Here is an 18,229-nt window from a genome sequence, read left to right on the forward strand (position 1 = left end):
ACATATCTCCGATTTGCACGATGAAATCAAACACTGCAAAATCAGAATATTAATGCCGCATTATTATTTGTCTCGATGATGCCAGGATCGAGAGACAAAGTGTCCTTCATATGGATAGACATTGCATTCATGCATAATCATGATAACTTGTGTTTTATTTTGCAGGTGATCATTACTAACGTGTTTGTTTGTAAACAGGAATCATTGCTCGCGCTCGAAGAGTAGTACCCTTGCACTCAACACGCCCTCACCGATACTACACAAGAAGAAACACTCCCAGACTCATGGAGCTTCCCAGTGCTGATATGCTTGAATTGAAGGATAAGATGAACGAGCTGATCAATATAATGCAAGGCTTTGCAATTGGTCAGAAGGCTCTTGCAGACAAGGTTGAGAAACTCGAGCGGGTTTCTGCAGCAAACAGTGGGGTCAACTTGGATGGAGTCTCCAACCAGGGGCAAGGATCTCGCGATGGGGGGAAGAGGACAACAGTTGGTCTGGTGAATAATGCTGGTGCTGCTGGTCAACCTGGGCCTAGTCAAAATATGAAGGATAATTTTGTGCCTCCGTTCTATGGTTTTGATGACGATCAGGAGGAAGATAGGGAGGCTGACCAGTTCTCTATGCGAAATGAGCCTTTTGTGCCTTACGACATTCCTCCCCAGAATAAGGAAATTCAGCTGCTGGCTGAGAAAATCAAAGTACTTGAGAGCTATGCCACGCCGGGGGTGGTTAACATGTCCAACATGGGGCTGGTGGAGGGAATTGTGATTCCTCAGAAGTTCAAGGCGCCCGCATTCGACAAATACAATGGTAGTTCTTGCCCGGAAACTCATCTCCAGGCATTCGTCCGTAAAATCTCGGCATACACCGCAGATCAAAAACTGTGGATGTACTTTTTCCAGGACAGCCTGTCTGGGGGCTCCTTGGAATGGTACACCAAGTTGAGATCTTCTGATATCAAGAGCTGGCAAGATCTGGGAGATGCCTTTTTTAAGCAATACCAGTTCAATGCCGATATGGCTCCGAGCCGTACCCAGCTGCAGGGTATGTCTCAAAAGCACAACGAGGGCTTCAAGGAGTATGCCCAAAGATGGAGAGAACTGGCTGCAAGAGTTCAACCTCCTCTCGTTGATCGAGAGATGTCTGATTTATTCATGGGGACCCTGCAGGGGCCCTTTGCTGAAAGAATGGTGGGTTGTCCTGTCACCAATTTCTCAGACATTGTGGTGGCAGGAGAAAGAATCGAGAGTTGGCTGAAGCTGGGAAAGATCCAGAGTGGTGCGTCTTCTTCTTCTTCGGGATCGAAGAAACCCTTTGGTAATAACGGTGGGCAGAGGAAGAAGGAAGGAGACACAAGTGCAGTGTATGCTCAACATGGACCCAGTAGGGACCGTTACTTCCAGCACACTGCTGCAGTAACAATTCCTGCTGAGCCTCAACCCGCACAGCAACAGCAGCAACAATAGCAGCAGAGACAACCCTTTCAGCAGAGGCAACAAAGGGCTGGTTATCAAGTCAGAGGCAGAGCAAATGACCGACATTTTGATAGGCCTCCAGTGACTTATGCCTTCTTGTTCAAGAAGCTGATGGATTTGGGTTTAGTGCAGACTAGAACTCTGGCACCTTTGAGACCTGATCAAAGGCCAGCCAGTTATGACGAGAATGCCAAATGTGAGTTCCACTCAGGTGCGCCTGGGCATAATATCGAGAACTGTAAAGCTTTTAAGCACACAGTTCAGGACCTAGTGGATTCCAAAGCAATCAACTTTGCGCCTTCTCCCAATGTCAACGCAAATCCCATGCCGGTGCATGGTCAACGGGGAGTAAATGCTATCTCTGCGGAGGATAGGGTTGGGTTGTTTGATGTTGATCAGATGAGGACGCCTTTGGCTGAGGTCAAGAGTCAATTGCTGATGAATGGGGTCTATCCGAGCTGTGGGTCCGAGTGTGCTGAGTGCACTATTTCTGTAAACGGCTGCGAGCTTCTGAGGGAGCATGTCCAGGGTTTGATGGACGCAGGGGTTGTCGTGATTGAGAAGGCTGGGAAAGAGAAAGATGAAGTCTCCACCATAACCATTTTCTATGATCCGGTGGATTTGTCCAACCTCGTGGAGGAGGCTCCAGTTACCATCACGGTACCTGGACCGATTCCATATGACAAAGATGATGCCGTGCCATGGCATTATGGTGGAGAAGTGTACTGCAACGGGGAGAAGGTTGAAGAACAGACTGCAAGTGAAACCACCGTGCTAAAGGTGGATAATGCCGGTCCCAGTGGTTTCACGCGCAATGGAAGATTGTTTGCTCCTGATGCGTTAAGGAGAGGAGAAGAAGAAAAAGAGAAAAAAGAAAAGGCCGAGGCTTTAGCCAGGGCGAAGGGAAAATCTGTGGTGAGCAATGATAATACTCCTGTGGTGACACCGGCGCCTGCGGGGTCGGAAAACAAACTTGATGATGATGCCGAGGAATTTCTGAGGATCATCAAGAAGTCAGAGTACAAGCTGGTTGATCACTTGCAGCAAACACCTTCTAAGATCTCCATTCTTTCGCTGTTGCTGAGCTCAGAGGGTCATAGGGAGGCCTTGTTGAAGATCTTGAAGAAGGCCTATGTTCCTCAGGAGATCACGATCAACCAATTGGAGACGGTCGTGTCCAACGTGCATGCCAGTCATGGATTGGGCTTTACTGATATGGATTTGACCGTAGACGGAAGAAACCACAATCGGGCATTACACATAGCAATGGAGTGTAAAGGAGCCGTGCTTTCGCATGTGCTGGTTGATACCGGCTCCTCTTTGAATGTGTTGCCTAAGAAGGCCCTGGCGAAGCTAAATTGTGATGGGTTGATTTTGACCCCGACTGATTTAATTGTGCGGGCGTTTGATGGGTCAAAGCGGGCCGTGTTTGGGGAAGTGGAATTGCCGGTAAAGATTGGCCCGGAGGTGTTCAAGTCGACCTTCTATGTTATGGACATCCAGCCAGCATATAGTTGCTTGTTGGGTCGCCCATGGATCCATGCTGCGGGAGCAGTCACATCGACTTTGCACCAGAAGCTGAAATATGTCTGGGGAGGTCAGGTTGTTACTGTTTGCGGAGAGGAGGACATCTTTGTCAGCCACCTGTCTTCGTTCAAATACGTGGAGATGGACGGCGAGATCTGGGAGACGCCGAGTCAGGCATTTGAAACCGTCAGGGTGGAGAATGCTCTGTTCGCGAAGCAAGATGAAGAGAAACCGTCCATCGCTTCCTACAAGCAGGCTGCTGAAGTAGTCAAAAGCGGAGAGGCTCCAGGCTGGGGCAGAATGATGGAGGTCCCCGCAAAGAAGGACCGGTTTGGGGTCGGATATAAGCCGAGCCGAGGCTCTGGGCCGAGCAGAGGAGGTCGTGCGCCTGTAACCTTCACCAGTGCTTGAATGCTAGATCCAGACCACATCTGCATGATGGGTGAAGATACCGACAACGACTGTGACATGGACCGATGGATAACGTCGTGCGCACCAGGGATGGAAATCCACAACTGGAAGGCCGAAGAGATCATCCGGGTCACTCTCCTCAAAGAGTAATATTTTCCTGTTTTTAGTCTTATTTGCATGCAAACCATACGTGTTGCCCGACACGTAATGGTTCATTGTAAGGGCCACCTCTTGTTATAATTTGCAAGATTTTGCATCATAAATAAAAGGATGTTTTTCAATTAAAAGCGGTGTTCCCTGTTTTTCATTTATTTTTGCAGTTTAAAAATAAAAACAGATAAAAATGGCAATGTTTTCATTTTTCTTTTCAAATTTTTCACACCGGTTCTAAAGCAATGCATGAATCAACATTCATGCAGATGCGATTCCTCTCCGGATCTCATTGATAACAATCCTGTTACACCTCTATATGACTTCGACAATCCGATCTATCTTGCTGAAGAAGAAGACGAAGAAGATTGTGAATTGCCGGAGGGATTAGCCAGGTTATTAAGACAAGAGGAGAAGGTGATTCAGCCGCACGAAGAGCCGATTGAGGTCGTGAATTTGGGTACCGACGAGGTCAAGAGAGAAGTGAAAATCGGGGCTGCTTTGGAGGAAAGTGTTAAAGGCAGATTGGTAGCATTATTGAAAGAGTATGTCGACATCTTTGCCTGGTCTTATCAAGATATGCCAGGGTTGGATACCGACATCGTTGTGCATAAGCTACCGTTGAGAGCAGATTGTCCTCCAGTAAAGCAGAAGTTGCGCAGAACTCGACCTGACATGGCGATGAAGATTAAAGAAGAAGTGCAGAAGCAGTGGGATGCTGGTTTCCTTGCTGTCACTAATTATCCGCCATGGGTTGCGAACATTGTGCCAGTCCCGAAGAAAGATGGGAAGGTGAGAATGTGTGTGGATTACCGAGATTTGAATAGAGCTAGTCCGAAGGATGATTTTCCTTTACCGCACATTGATGTGTTGGTAGATAATACAGCTCAATTCTCGGTGTTTTCCTTCATGGATGGCTTTTCTGGCTATAATCAGATCAAGATGTCGCCAGAGGATATGGAGAAAACAACGTTCATTACACCGTGGGGCAATTTTTGTTATAAGGTGATGCCATTCGGTCTCAAGAACGCCGGTGCTACTTATCAGAGGGCCATGGTGACTTTGTTTCATGATATGATTCATCATGAGATTGAATGTTATGTTGATGACATGATAGCAAAGTCCCAGACTGAAGAGGGGCATTTGGTAGATTTGGCCAAGTTGTTTGACCGGTTGAGACTGTTCAGACTGAGGTTGAATCCGAATAAGTGCACGTTCGGAGTGCGGTCCGGTAAATTGCTGGGGTTCATTGTAAGCGAGAAGGGAATCGAGGTTGATCCTGCAAAAGTAAAAGCGATAAGAGAAATGCCTGAACCGAGAACGGAGAAAGAGGTTCGTGGTTTCTTAGGTAGATTGAACTACATTTCGCGGTTCATATCTCATCTAACGGCCACGTGCGAACCGATATTCAAATTGTTGAGAAAAGATCAAGCGGTCAGGTGGAATGATGATTGCCAAGCGGCATTTGAAAGAATAAAAGAGTATTTGCAGGAGCCTCCGATTCTGATGCCTCCTGTGGAGGGAAGACCGTTAATTCTGTACCTGACAGTCCTCGAGGGGTCTATGGGGTGTGTATTGGGGCAGCATGACGAGTCTGGTCGAAAAGAGCATGCCATATACTACCTTAGCAAAAAGTTTACCGACTGTGAAACAAGATATTCACTGCTCGAGAAAACTTGCTGTGCTTTGGCCTGGGCTGCTCGCCGACTGAGACAGTATATGCTGGTTCATACCACTTTATTGATTTCCAAGATGGATCCAATCAAGTACATTTTTGAGAAGCCAGCATTGACCGGACGGGTTGCGAGGTGGCAAATGATCTTGACAGAATATGATATTCAGTACACCTCTCAGAAAGCGATTAAGGGGAGTGTATTGTCTGATTACCTTGCCCAGCAACCTATTGATGATTATCAACCGATGAAGTTTGAATTCCCTGATGAGGACATCATGTTTCTCAAATCGAAAGATTGCGAGGAACCGATCCCGGAGGAGGGGCCTGACCCTGAATCCGAATGGATTCTGATGTTTGATGGGGCTGTTAACGTGAATGGAAGCGGTGTTGGTGCTGTTTTGGTTACGCCGAAAGGATCTCATATTCCTTTTGCTGCCCGGCTAACGTTTGAGTGTACCAACAACGTAGCTGAATATGAAGCTTGTATCCTGGGTATTGAAGAGGCGATTGATTTGAGGATCAAGAACCTTGTGATATATGGAGATTCAGCTCTGGTGATAAATCAGGTTAACGGAAAATGGTATACGCATCAATCTCATTTGGTTCCGTATCAAGATTATACGAGGAGATTGTTGACGTTTTTCACCAAGGTGAAGATGCATCATGTGCCCAGAGAGGAGAATCCTTTGGCAGATGCTTTGGCTACTCTAGCAGCCTTGATTAAGGTGCAGAGATGGAATCAGTTCTCCAGTGTGGAGATTGGTCGTCTGGATAGACCGGCTTATGTGTTTGCTGTTGATACAGCGCCTGATGATGAGAAGCCGTGGTATTACGATATCAAGCGCTATCTGGAGACGCAAGAGTATCCTGAGGGAGCGTCAAAGAAAGACAGAAAGACTCTGCGGAGGTTAGCCATGGTATTCTACCTGAATAAGGATGGGGTTTTGTACAAGAGAAATTTTGATTGGGTCTTGCTCAAATGTGTTGATGATGCAGAAGCAAGCCAATTAATGAAAGAAGTTCATGAAGGCTCGTTTGGTACCCATGCCAGTGGGAATGCAATGGTGAAGAAGCTGCTGAGAGCAGGTTATTACTGGATGACGATGGAGGCCCAATGTTTTAATTTCGTGCGGAAGTTTCATAAATGCCAGATTTATGCTGACAAGGTGCACGTGCCTCCAAATCCGTTGAGCTTAATGTCGTCTCCATGGCCGTTTGCTATGTGGGGCATTGATATGATTGGAAAGATAGAGCCTACGGCTTCGAATGGGCATCGGTTCATATTAGTGGCTATCGATTACTTCACCAAGTGGGTAGAAGCAGCCTCTTATACGAACGTGACGAAGCAGGTTGTGGCCAGATTTCTCAAGAGAGACATCATTTGCCGATACGGGGTTCCCGAGAGAATCATCACTGATAATGGTTCTAATTTGAATAATAAGATGATGGCAGAGTTGTGCCGGGAATTCAAGATCGAGCATCACAATTCTTCTCCCTATCGTCCGAAGATGAATGGGGCGGTTGAGGCAGCCAACAAGAATATAAAGAAGATTGTGCAGAAAATGGTGGTAACCTACAAAGACTGGCATGAGATGTTGCCGTTTGCGTTACATGGGTATCGAACGTCGGTGCGCACATCTACTGGGGCAACTCCTTTCTCATTGGTATATGGGATGGAGGCGGTATTACCTGTTGAGGTTCAGATTCCCTCTTTGAGAGTCCTGATGGACGTGAAATTGCAAGAGGCTGAATGGGTAAGGACCCGGTATGAAGAGTTGAGCCTGATTGAGGAAAAGAGGCTAGCAGCCATCTGTCATGGGCAGTTATACCAGCAGAGAATGAAGCGTGCTTTTGACAAGAAGGTGCGACCTCGGGTGTATCACGTGGGTGATATGGTGTTGAAAAGGATCCTTCCTCCTCAGAACGATCGAAGGGGCAAATGGACACCGAATTATGAAGGTCCATTCGTGGTCAAGAAGGTTTTCTCTGGTGGAGCCTTGTTGTTAACGACCATGGATGGCGAAGATTTTCCATCCCCTGTGAATGCGGACGCAGTTAAAAAATACTTCGTATAAAAGACCCGCTGGGCGAAAAGAACAAAATAGTCCAGGCAAAAATGGGCATCCCGGCGAACCAAAAACAGAAGAAAGGTTCGGGCAAAAATTAGGGATATAAAAAGAAAAGAATGTACACCCGGCAAGTCGAAAACCTGGAAAGGCGACTTGGGCAAAAAAGGGTATCCCGGTGGACTGAAAACCCGAAAGGGCGGTCCAGGCAAAAGAGGGATTGAAACGAACAACTGCGTCCGGCATGATCGTTTGCGCTTTGGTTAAAGCATCTTGGATAATACCCGGTAGGGATCAGTCAGAAGCGTATTGTTCAGAAGGCAGAAAGCAAGGAGAGTCTGAGGACATATGGGGTGTAACCGAGTTGGAACTCGATGAGATCACGGGTTTCACATTGCCATTAGGATAGATTTTTCCTTTTGTGCGCAATTACCTCTTTTCAGGAATTGCTTCCTTTTGTATTGCTCATTTGAGCCACACTTTTCAAATCAATAAAATGCACATTCAGTCAAATAATTTTGTTTTGTTTTTCAGTACCGTTTTGATTGCGAAAACATCCAATTATTTTGATATAGAATCTTTGCATTTTAATACTTACAGGTTCCTTCCAATGCACGTTTATAAGATTGAAAGCTTGAAATCTTATTTGGAAGGTTGAGTGACCCAAGTGTTGGAATCTCGATACGCTTGGGGCACGGTTTTATCTAACGATCTGTTTTGCAGGAACTGTTAGATTTTTCCCACTCACTTGCAGGTTGTGGTGTGGACGCTTTGATGAAAACAAAATCCCCAGCGGAGTAGCAGTCGTTCCCCCCTAGCATGGTCTGGATGGTTATCCCCAGCAGGTTGAAGATTGCTCGCTTCCCCAGCAGGTTGGAGGTTGCTCGTTCCCCAGCGGGAGTATCGGTGAGGGTTCCCAAAGCAGAGTTGGGACGTATATCCCCCAGCAAGTCAAAAAGACTGTGGTATCTCCACAGAGTATGGTGATGATTCTTCTTCCCCAACATGTCCTCGAGAGGGTTGGTTGCAAAGGAGGTATTCCCCAGCAAGGGTTGCCTATTTCCCAGCAGCAGTGCTATTCCCCGGCAGGGCGGAAATCGGAGTAGTGACGAGATCCTCAGCAGAGAGTCTCGTGTTCCCCAGCAGATTCCCTTGAGGGGGACATTTCTTTTTATGCATTCATCATGAAAAAATATAGCATGGCATATTGCATAGAAAAAAAATAATAATAAACCGCGTAGCATTTCCATGTTCATGGAGCATTACGCTGAAAAAATCACTCATGCATCATTGAAGGCATAAGCTAGTCCCAGACCGTGGTTACCGTTTGAGAGGTTTTGCCGGAGATGAAGGTGTTACTCCGAGGAGTTTCGCCTCATGATTTGATCAAAGGTATTGTCCCAGTGGTACGACACTGGAAAAGACTTCTTCCGTCGGACGGAGATGGAAAGGTGATGCGTTCAGCACGATTCAAGCCGTGGTTACCGCTTGAAGAGAGAGAAATCAGATGTTACTCTGAGGAGTCTAGCATCAGAACGTCAGAGCAGCAGTGTTCCCCAGTAGTGCGATACTGGAGGAAATGTTTCCGTCAGACAGAGATGGGGATACAGTCAGAAGACGTTACGCGATCAGCGCGATTTCGGGGTTCAAATGGAGAAAAAGAAGATGCTGAGGTATTTTCTGGGGTTCAAATGGAGATAGAGTTGAAGATTGTATCCGGGATGAGGTCCTTAGGATTGTCTTCTGTTCATGTGTCACCTTAGACTCTGGCTGAGGCCAAGGGAGGTCGTGATAGGTGTCTTCTGAGGAAGAGATACACATGTTACCTTCTTTATGAAGGTTTACCCTCTGACATGTCGCCCTCAGAGCGGTTTGGTGTTATTTCCGACGTTGCCAGCGGAATTATCACGGGAAAAAAGGAAATGCTGAGGCATTTTCTGGGGTTCAAATGGAGAAAAGGAAATGTGGATGCATTTTCTGGAGACGGGGTTCAAATGGAGAAGGGGAGATGTTGCGACATTTTCTGGAGAACGGGGATCATTCTGGCGATCGAGAGTTATCGTCAGGCGACTGGGGTTCAAACTGGAGATCGGGGTTCATTATGTTGGCAAAAGAGGAGTGCTGAGGCATTTTCCGGGGTTCAAACGCAGAGGTCCGAGGATCGTTTGCGAGAAAAAATTTCGGGGTTCAAGAAAATGAAAAAAAAGGAGAGTTAAGAAAATTTTCGGGGTCCAAGAAAAAACAAAAAAAAAGAAGAGAATAATAATCCCGAGTGGATGTGTGGTATTCAGGCCATGGTTATCCCTGCGTTACCATTTATTTTGGCATCCAGGTCGACGTTTTTTCGGGTTTGTTTCTTCGCCGATGCTGACAGGCGTTGTTAATTATTATCCCATCAGAGTGCAAATTGTTCGTCTGTTCTTGGTATTCAATCACTCTTCACCCTGATCATCCGAAAGCCGAGGCTATTTCGTATCGACAGGTTCACAGTGGATTGAATAGGGGCAGCTGTAACACCTCAAAATTTGCCCTCCTCTCTTGGGACTAGCATTACCATATTTGCATATCATTTGTAGGTCATTAGGCATTTCATATTGCATAACATGTGGATACATAGTGCAAGCCATCTTCCTAAGTCTTGATCAGAAGATGAGGAAGTCAGAAGGTGCAAGCTAGGGTTTTGACTGATCATGGGCCATCTGAGGATTGGGCTGTGAATTAGGGTTTTATAATTTCCAAGGGCATTGGTCTTCATCTTGTTTGAATTGATACATCATCATTATCATGATTGGGTGTCATCAAGTGGTTGAGGAAGATTCCTTGAGATTAGGGTTTTGACCACTGGTCAACCCTAATCAGTTGCATTGGGCCAATCAGGGCTGGATCAGGAGATGGGGTTTGTGATGGTTGTGAGGATCATTCTATGGTTAAATTGTGCTTATTGAGGCTAGGGTGTCACCCTTGAGCCATTTCAGTTGGAGATTGGGGTTTAAATTGATCTATGCATCGCCAGATTCATCTATCAGATGAAAAGTCAACTGTGGTCAACTGTACATGATCTGGTGGATTTGGAGGTGGAAATGAGTTAGATACACTTCATTCATGTTGGGACAAGTGTTAAATGACATGGCAAAGCTTAAAAATGAAGAAAATCAAGTCAGGACAAAAACTGCCAAAAATAGCAGGTGACCTGTAACTGAAGTTTCCAAAAATGGAAAGTTTTTGACCTCAAAAACAGAAGTCCAAGGAAGCTTCAAATGAAAAATTGTTCAACATGACAGTTGTAGATCTTGCTCTCACCTTTCCAAAAAGTCCAAGAACTTGAAAATCCAATGTATGGTTTGCAAGATATGGCTCAGTGAATTTCAGAAAAGACCCGTAATCAGGAGGCCATAACTACCACATACTTTGTCCAAATTGCAAGTTCTTTATATGCACAAACTCCATTTGACATGTACTTTGAGGGTGCATCATTGGAATTTCCCAAAATGGCCAAGGCAAAAAGTCACTTTTCAACTGGACAGCTGAATTAGACCGGGGGCAAAATTGTCCAAATGTCAAAATATTGGGAATTTTTGAATGGGACTTTTTCCAACACCTCAGGAATGGCATTTTAAGTGTGTTTGGATATTCATTTTATGGTTAATGCACATGGTTTGAGTTTTGGCATGAAGAATGAAATGGTCAAAAATGGACATTTTGCAAATACATGGTGAATTTGAGAAATACATGACCAATTGCAATGGGAATTGTTTCTACACTTCACATATGGTGTTTTGGACATGTTGGAACCAATGTTGAGCTGGCATGTGCTGTCATTGTGTATTGACCAATTTGCCCTTGCTTACAAAAATTACCATTTCACTTAATTATGCCAAATGCTAATTACATGATTAGTGGAGGATTAAGCCAACATATATATTCCAAATCATTGCCTAATCATAACAGAAAATTGCATTTTCCAAAGTTGGATCAAGATCTCTCACATTCTCTCCAAACCCTCAAGAACACAACAAGCTTCAATCTCAAGTTTCTTCCTCAATTCTAAGCCAAACTTCAAGATTTCTTTTGCATTCAACTCTATCAATCATCTTCTCCAACTGTTTTGGAAGATTGGAGCCTGAAGAACATTGCATCGTGGCTGTCCGAAATTACCTCATCAATGGCAAATTCGAATTATGGACGATAGGAGCGGAATCGATTGAAACGGAGCATGGAATTCATCTTCCTGAAGGTTGTTGCGTTGCTGTTTTGAGAGCATAAGCTTGGAAACGTCGCGCACCATTGCTGCACTTCCAGGTAACTCGAAAATTCAACTTTCACCATTGGCTTAATAAATATATGCGTTTGAAAGTGTGTAGTACGTAGAGCGTTGTGATGTTTGTAGAATTGCAAATAGTTGCCTGTAGTGAGAGAAATCGCGATTTGAAAGTATGATCCAAAACCCTAACATGCTCGATTCAAGAATTTTAGGAACCTTTAGGCAAAATGGAGTTGGTATTTGGAATGTGCTTGAGAAGACGGTTCGAACGAGCTATGGCTTGTTAATTTTCGTTAGGTTTTGATGTTCATCATAATTTGAAATTTTCTGGAAAATTTCTTGCTGAAGACGATGAACAGTGCTGGCTAGATCTTGTTTCCCATTCAAATGTTCAAAAACTGCGTTTCCCGCTCCCGCCATTTAATATTTACAAGAATGCCACTGAGTTTTAATTAATTATTTAAAAATTGTTTAACACTTTTAAAAATTCATAAAAAATAGATAAAAAATCAGAAAATTATGAGAAAAATTGTGTTGACTTTGTCTTTGAGTGTAGGTTTTTTTTGACCTATTGGTCAAAGTTGTGCTTGGCAATTTTTTTAGTTGACCTAGGGTTTTCCATTGTATGTCCATTTTTGATACATGTTTGTAATTTGATCATGAAATGTCCATATTGTTAAAGAAATTTGTGCCAATTTTTGTGGTGATTCATGACTAATTGAGGTTTATTTCCATATAAATTTTGTGCATTTATGATACCTGGACAGGGAGATATGATTTTTGGAAGATAGGTGTGACAATTTGTGTCACACCTCTTGATGTCAACTTGTGGAATTTAATTGATTGACCTATGCATGTTAGAATTGGATGAAATTTTGCATGATGACTTGTTGACATGTTAGGATGCTTGATGAATTTTTGTGGATTTGTTCATTGCATTTTCAATTTAATCTTGATTTTTCATTTCTGGTTATTGAATGTGCAAGTTCATATGACATAGGTTTGTAATTTGATTGGGAAATGCTCACATTGTATTGTATGGCCATGAAATTTGATATGCATGAACTAGACACATGTTAGAACCTCCCTGTTTTGGTCTCATCCATTTCTTTTTAGTTTTCAATGAGATATGAATTTTTGAAGTGGATGTATGCATTGATGGTGTGGATTGAAGCATGTGATTGTGTCTGTTTTTGATGATTTTCATTGACATGGTTCTATTTGCCCAATTAAGCTCAAATTTGATATGGTAGACCTTGATTGACCCCTGTTTAGGTGTATTTAATTTGAGAATTTTTGGATGTGTTTTGACATGGATTTGAATGCAATACTTCTGTTTGTATGTTTGGTGGTTCATTTGGCATCATTTGGCTTCTTTTGTGCATGAATTGAATATGATGGATGATATAAACATGAGACCAATGATGTTTGATCTTGTTTGATGATAATTTGATGTTGGTTTATGAATACCTTGCTGTTTTAGATTTTTTCTTGCTTTTGGACCCTAGGCTTGGCCTAGTGGTCTAGTTGCTAATATTTGCTTGGTTTTTCAGGATCAAAAAAGCAATGTACATGGAGAATGATACAAGTTGATTTTAATTGATGTTGTGGATGTTTGTACACTAACATAACATTGTTTTGTAGGTTGTGGAGCTTAGGCTTAAGCCTTGAGCTTGCCTTGTGTTGTACATTGCTTGTGTAATTTGTCTGGTTGACTGTTTGTTGTTCAGTTTGTCTGCCTGAGTACTAACTGTATTTGATTGTTTCCAGGTACTTTAGTTGCTCAGTTCCTTGTGAACTTTTGCTTTGCTTTGCTTAAGCAACTTGCATTTGAGGTAACCTACTAATCTTCATGTAGTCTGGAGACCCGGTTTGTTATTTGGCCGGGCAAATTGTCTGAAGTCCTCCTTAAGAGGCAATGATTGTGATTGTTTATTTTCAAGCCAAGCAGGTAAAGACCTCAATGAGGCAATTGGTGGAAGCCAAGGGGTATGCAACCTACCCCCCACTATTCATGTTGTGTCATCCCTCTGCTCACACTGCTTTGTGTTGATGCATTGGGGTACAAACCCAATATCCTGTGCAATGCACAATTGAGTCAGAGTCTTCGAGTATAGAAGGGTTCCCACATTCTGGACCCATGCTCATTTGTCATTAAGCTCTCCCTGGCCAGGGATAAGAGCTGTGAGGTCTCATCCTCACTTCATCCTTTCATCTGCTTCACCTTAGCCTCGTAATGGCAAGGTTAAGAGCAAACACAACCTATACAGATGACTTGCTGAGGCAGTCAAACCCATTGCTTGAGCCCAATTGTGTGGTTATAGTGTGTGCTATGTGGATATCTGTTATGCTTGTGTTGATTTGAGATGCTTGTTCTCATGAGATGTATGGATTGTATGCTTGTATGCTTGCCTTTCCTGGTTAGGATTAGCTTGCTTATGCAAGTAGGTTAGAAACCTGAACTTAGGGTCAATGATGCATGATAACACTAGGCTCGAGTCTCAGCTCCCTAGTAGTGTGTCTCCCTTTGTGTCTGGCTTGATTTTTAGTCCCTTGAGGGGGAACTACATCGCCCTGATCCTTGTTCCAGACGAGGTATGTAGGCAGGTGGTCGTGCGAGACCACTCCGGGCGCCTTTTTCTTTTTTTTGTGTGAGTTGTTTGACACTGTGCTAGGCTCGAGTTCTCGACTCCTTAGCCTGTTGTTGTCTGTATGTTTGTGATTGTTGTGTGCTTGGTAGCTGATGTAAGTCCATTGAGTGGCATTCGGGTGCCAGTGTGGGTTGTTTGGGTTCGGATGCTGACTTAAGTTCTGTGATAGGCTGTCGGGCTCCACGTTTGCCCATTTGTGTGCGTTTTGGTTCGGATGCCGACGTAATTCCATTGAGTGGTTGTCGGGCTCCATGTTTGCCACCCTTGTGTGTTTGATATGTTTGATTTGTTTGGCGTGCGTGAGCCGAACTACGGTAGCTCTGATTCTCGTTCCCGACGAGATACGTAGGCATAGGATGCGATGTCCTATCGAGCCCCTTCTTCTTAACCCCACCTGTGTGATCCGGTAGCGTGCGTGTGATGTATGTTTATAGCAACCTTATCTTTCTAAAGCGTGGATCCCGTCGAGTACGACGGACGTGAGGGGTGCTAATACCTTCCCCTTGCGTAACCGACTCCCGAGCCCATTCTCTTGGTCGCGAGACCATGTCCTTTCCAGGTTTCTCTGAGCGTTTCCTTTCCCTACCTTGGGATAAATAACGTTTAGTGGCGACTCTTTGCTGTTTTTATTTCAGCGCTCGCCGGTTGATTTTCGCGGATGCGACACATGTAGATTTCCTCATTGAGATCTCCATTTAGGAACGTTGTTTTAACATCCATCTGATGGATTATAAGATCATTCAAAGATGCTAAGGCAAACAACAATCTAATAGTAGTTGTTCTTGCAACTGGTGCGTATGTGTCGAAGTAGTCTATGCCTTCTTTCTGTCTAAATCCTTTTTCCACTAATCTGGCTTTATAAGTGTTTAGAGTACCATCGCTATGGTATTTCTTTTTAAACACCCACTTGCATCCAATTGGCCTTGATCCCTTAGGTAAGTCAACAAGTTCACAAGTGTGGTTTGATACAATTGAATCCATTTCATCTTGGATATCATCTTTCCAAAAAGTGGAGTCCCTTGAAGTTATTGCTTCCTTATAAGTTTTTGGATCATCTTCCACTTGAAGAATAATCGGAATGCGTTGAACAAAGTTCTTACAATTTCCTTCAACAAGATAAAAGGAAATAGATTGAGAATCAATCTCATCTGGTCCTAGATTCTTTGTTTTCCGAATTCTCTTGCTTATCCTAGGCTCGGGTTGTGGTTCAATGATTATAGGAGTGCCTTCAGTTTGTATTTCTACAATCCGAGAAGAGTTATCTTCATGAGATTCTTTATTAGTGGTCGACTCCGATCCTTTATCCTTTTGTGATAAGGTTTTCAAAGAATTCTACATCCCGGGATTCAACAATTACATTAGATTCTAGATTTAAGAGTCTATATGCTTTACTGTGTTGTGCATATCCTATAAAAGCACATCTTATTCCTCGAGGTCCCAACTTGGTTCTTTTAGGGTCCATGTTTTTGTAGTATGCCACACACCCCCACACTTTAAAGTAACCGATATTTGGCGCTCTGCCTTTCCATGACTCATATGGAGATATACCAGTTTTCTTTAACGGAATTCTATTGATTATATGACAGGCGGACAATAATTCCCCCCCCCCCCCCCCAAGTTAAGGGTTAATTTAGAATGCTTCAACATGGCATTCATCATCTCTTGATATGTTCGATTCTTTCTTTCTGCCATGCCATTTTGTTGCGGTGTTCGTGGTGCCGAACATTCATGTATTATACCGTGCTCTTCACAGAATGCATCAAATTCAATTGAAAAGTATTCGCCGCCCCTATCACTTCTAAGGACCTTTATACTTTTATTTAATTGATTTTCGACTTCTGCTTTATAAGTCTTAAAGGTATTAAATGCATCATCTTTATGCTTCAAGAGATATACATGAGTGTATCTAGAGAAATCGTCTATGAATGTAATAAAGTATCTATTCTGTCATACCCCGATTTTGGTCCTGAATTTTTTATTTTTGTTTGGCACTTGGCCTAAAGTTCATTTGCATACATTCCCAACTCCATATTTTTGTTACACATTGATCATTGTCTATGCCTTTTTGATCATGGTGCTTTTGACTATAAAATGGATTTTAATCATTTGACTTTTGTAATTTTTCAATTTTTGATTTTAATTTCAGATTAAGTTCAATTCCCAAATTTCAATTTAATTTTAATTGTTATTTTTACTAATGATTCAAAACTCTAATTGATTTTAATTTTCAAATAGATGTTAGAATTGATGTCAAAGGTAATTTTAACAAATTATTGGATTAATTTGATTTTAATTGGGTTTTCTACTGATTTTTTTCATTATTATTTAAATTGATATTTAAATTAGTCTTGGATTATTTCTAAAAAAATCCATTTTATATCCATAGTACATTTCAAAATCAAAATGGCATTACAACATTATCATGAATTACAAAGTCATCTTCCAAAGGACAAACAATTCCATTTCCATATCAATACATTGCTAGTATTTATCCATGAGAATGAGCATTGATACTAAAATGTGACATTACATGTTGTTCTTACAAAAAGGTCCTAATCCTACACTAGCTTTTATGCTACATGACATGTTCCAAATACTACACTTCATGATCACTATGGACCCAACACATATCGACATCAAGTTGCAGCAACCGTTCAATGCACCCTCTCCGGCTCAATTCTACAGCAAACAGGTTAAGGCATTGAAATAATCCTAGCTAACATGGACAGTTGCAATCTGTAGCAGAAACACAACAACACAATTTGTCATTTCTCTCCTCTAGTCAGTGATGAGACAGTGTTGGAAGAAGGGCATATATTGAAAATTGATTTGGCATGTCATATTGATGGGTTTATTGCTGTCGTGGCTCACACACATGTTCTTCAAGAGGGGTCTGTTACAGGACGTGCAACGGATGTCATTGCTGCAGCAAACACGGCTGCTGAAGTGGCATTGAGGCTTGTTAGGCCTGGAAGGAAGAACCAAGATGTAACTGATGCGATTCAAAAGGTTGCTGCTGCCTATGATTGTAGGATTGTTGAAGGTGTTCTTGGCCACCAAATGAAGCAGTTTGTGATTGATGCAAATAAGGTTGTGCTAAATGTATCTAATCCTGATACAAGGGTTGATGATGCCGAGTTTGAAGAGAATGAAGTTTATGCAATCGATATTGTAGCCAGCACCGGAGAAGGCAAGCCTAAGCTGTTAGATGAGAAACAAACAACCATTTATAAGCGGGCTGTTGACAAGAGTTATCACTTGAAGATGAAAGCATCTCGATTTATTCTCAGTGAAATAAGCCAAAAATTTCCAATCATGCCATTTTCTGCTAGGGCCTTGGAAGAGAAAAGAGCTCGGCTAGGTTTAGTGGAATGTATGAATCACGAGCTCTTGCAGCCATATCCTGTTTTGCATGAAAAGCAAGGTGATTTTGTTGCACACACCAAATTCACGGCCTTATGCTATCAAAGCTCAGACTTTGATACTTTGTAGTGGAGATGATCAATTATTACCTAGCCAACAGGAAGGTGAAAAACTATGAAGTATCACGACTATGTTTCTGATTTCATACCGCCGCAGCCCGAGATTCAAACTGCAGTATTTCTGCTACAATACCGCTACCTGAAACAGAATTGGAAACAGACGATGAGTTTAAACCTAAGAAAAGCTTCTTGAATCTTAAAAAGGCAAACAAATTCTGAACCGTTGACTTCAGAAAAGATGTTGCGTTCTTATCTTGAGCCTACCAAACCAGTAGAAACTTAGGAAGGATTACAAACCAGTAAGAACTTAAGAAATTACGAACCGGTAGAAACTTACCTCATATTGGAAGGTTTGATTTAATCGGTTCTTGGACTGAAACCAACAGCAAACCCAATTGTCGACCTCTCTGGTGTCTTTGGAACTAATGTAATTGCTCTCGGTCAAGATCTTTCTTACGACACAAAAACGGGCGAATTAACTCAGTCTAATGCTGGTTTGAACTTCTTCAAAGATGATTTGGTTGCTTC

At 42.8% G+C, this 18,229-nt stretch overlaps 1 protein-coding gene across 1 annotated transcript; it reads left to right on the forward strand.

Annotated features, from left to right (window-relative positions):
• Positions 1-284: 284 nt before the first annotated feature.
• Positions 285-17,711, forward strand: LOC127137911 (ERBB-3 BINDING PROTEIN 1). The gene is made up of 2 exons (XM_051064318.1): positions 285-767; positions 16,965-17,711. The coding sequence occupies exons 1-2, from the start codon at positions 285-287 to the stop codon at positions 17,709-17,711; spliced, it is 1,230 nt and encodes a 409-aa protein (XP_050920275.1).
• Positions 17,712-18,229: the final 518 nt, after the last annotated feature.

This window comes from Lathyrus oleraceus, chromosome 4, assembly GCF_024323335.1.
Source record: "Lathyrus oleraceus cultivar Zhongwan6 chromosome 4, CAAS_Psat_ZW6_1.0, whole genome shotgun sequence".
Taxonomy (NCBI): Eukaryota; Viridiplantae; Streptophyta; class Magnoliopsida; order Fabales; family Fabaceae; genus Lathyrus; species Lathyrus oleraceus.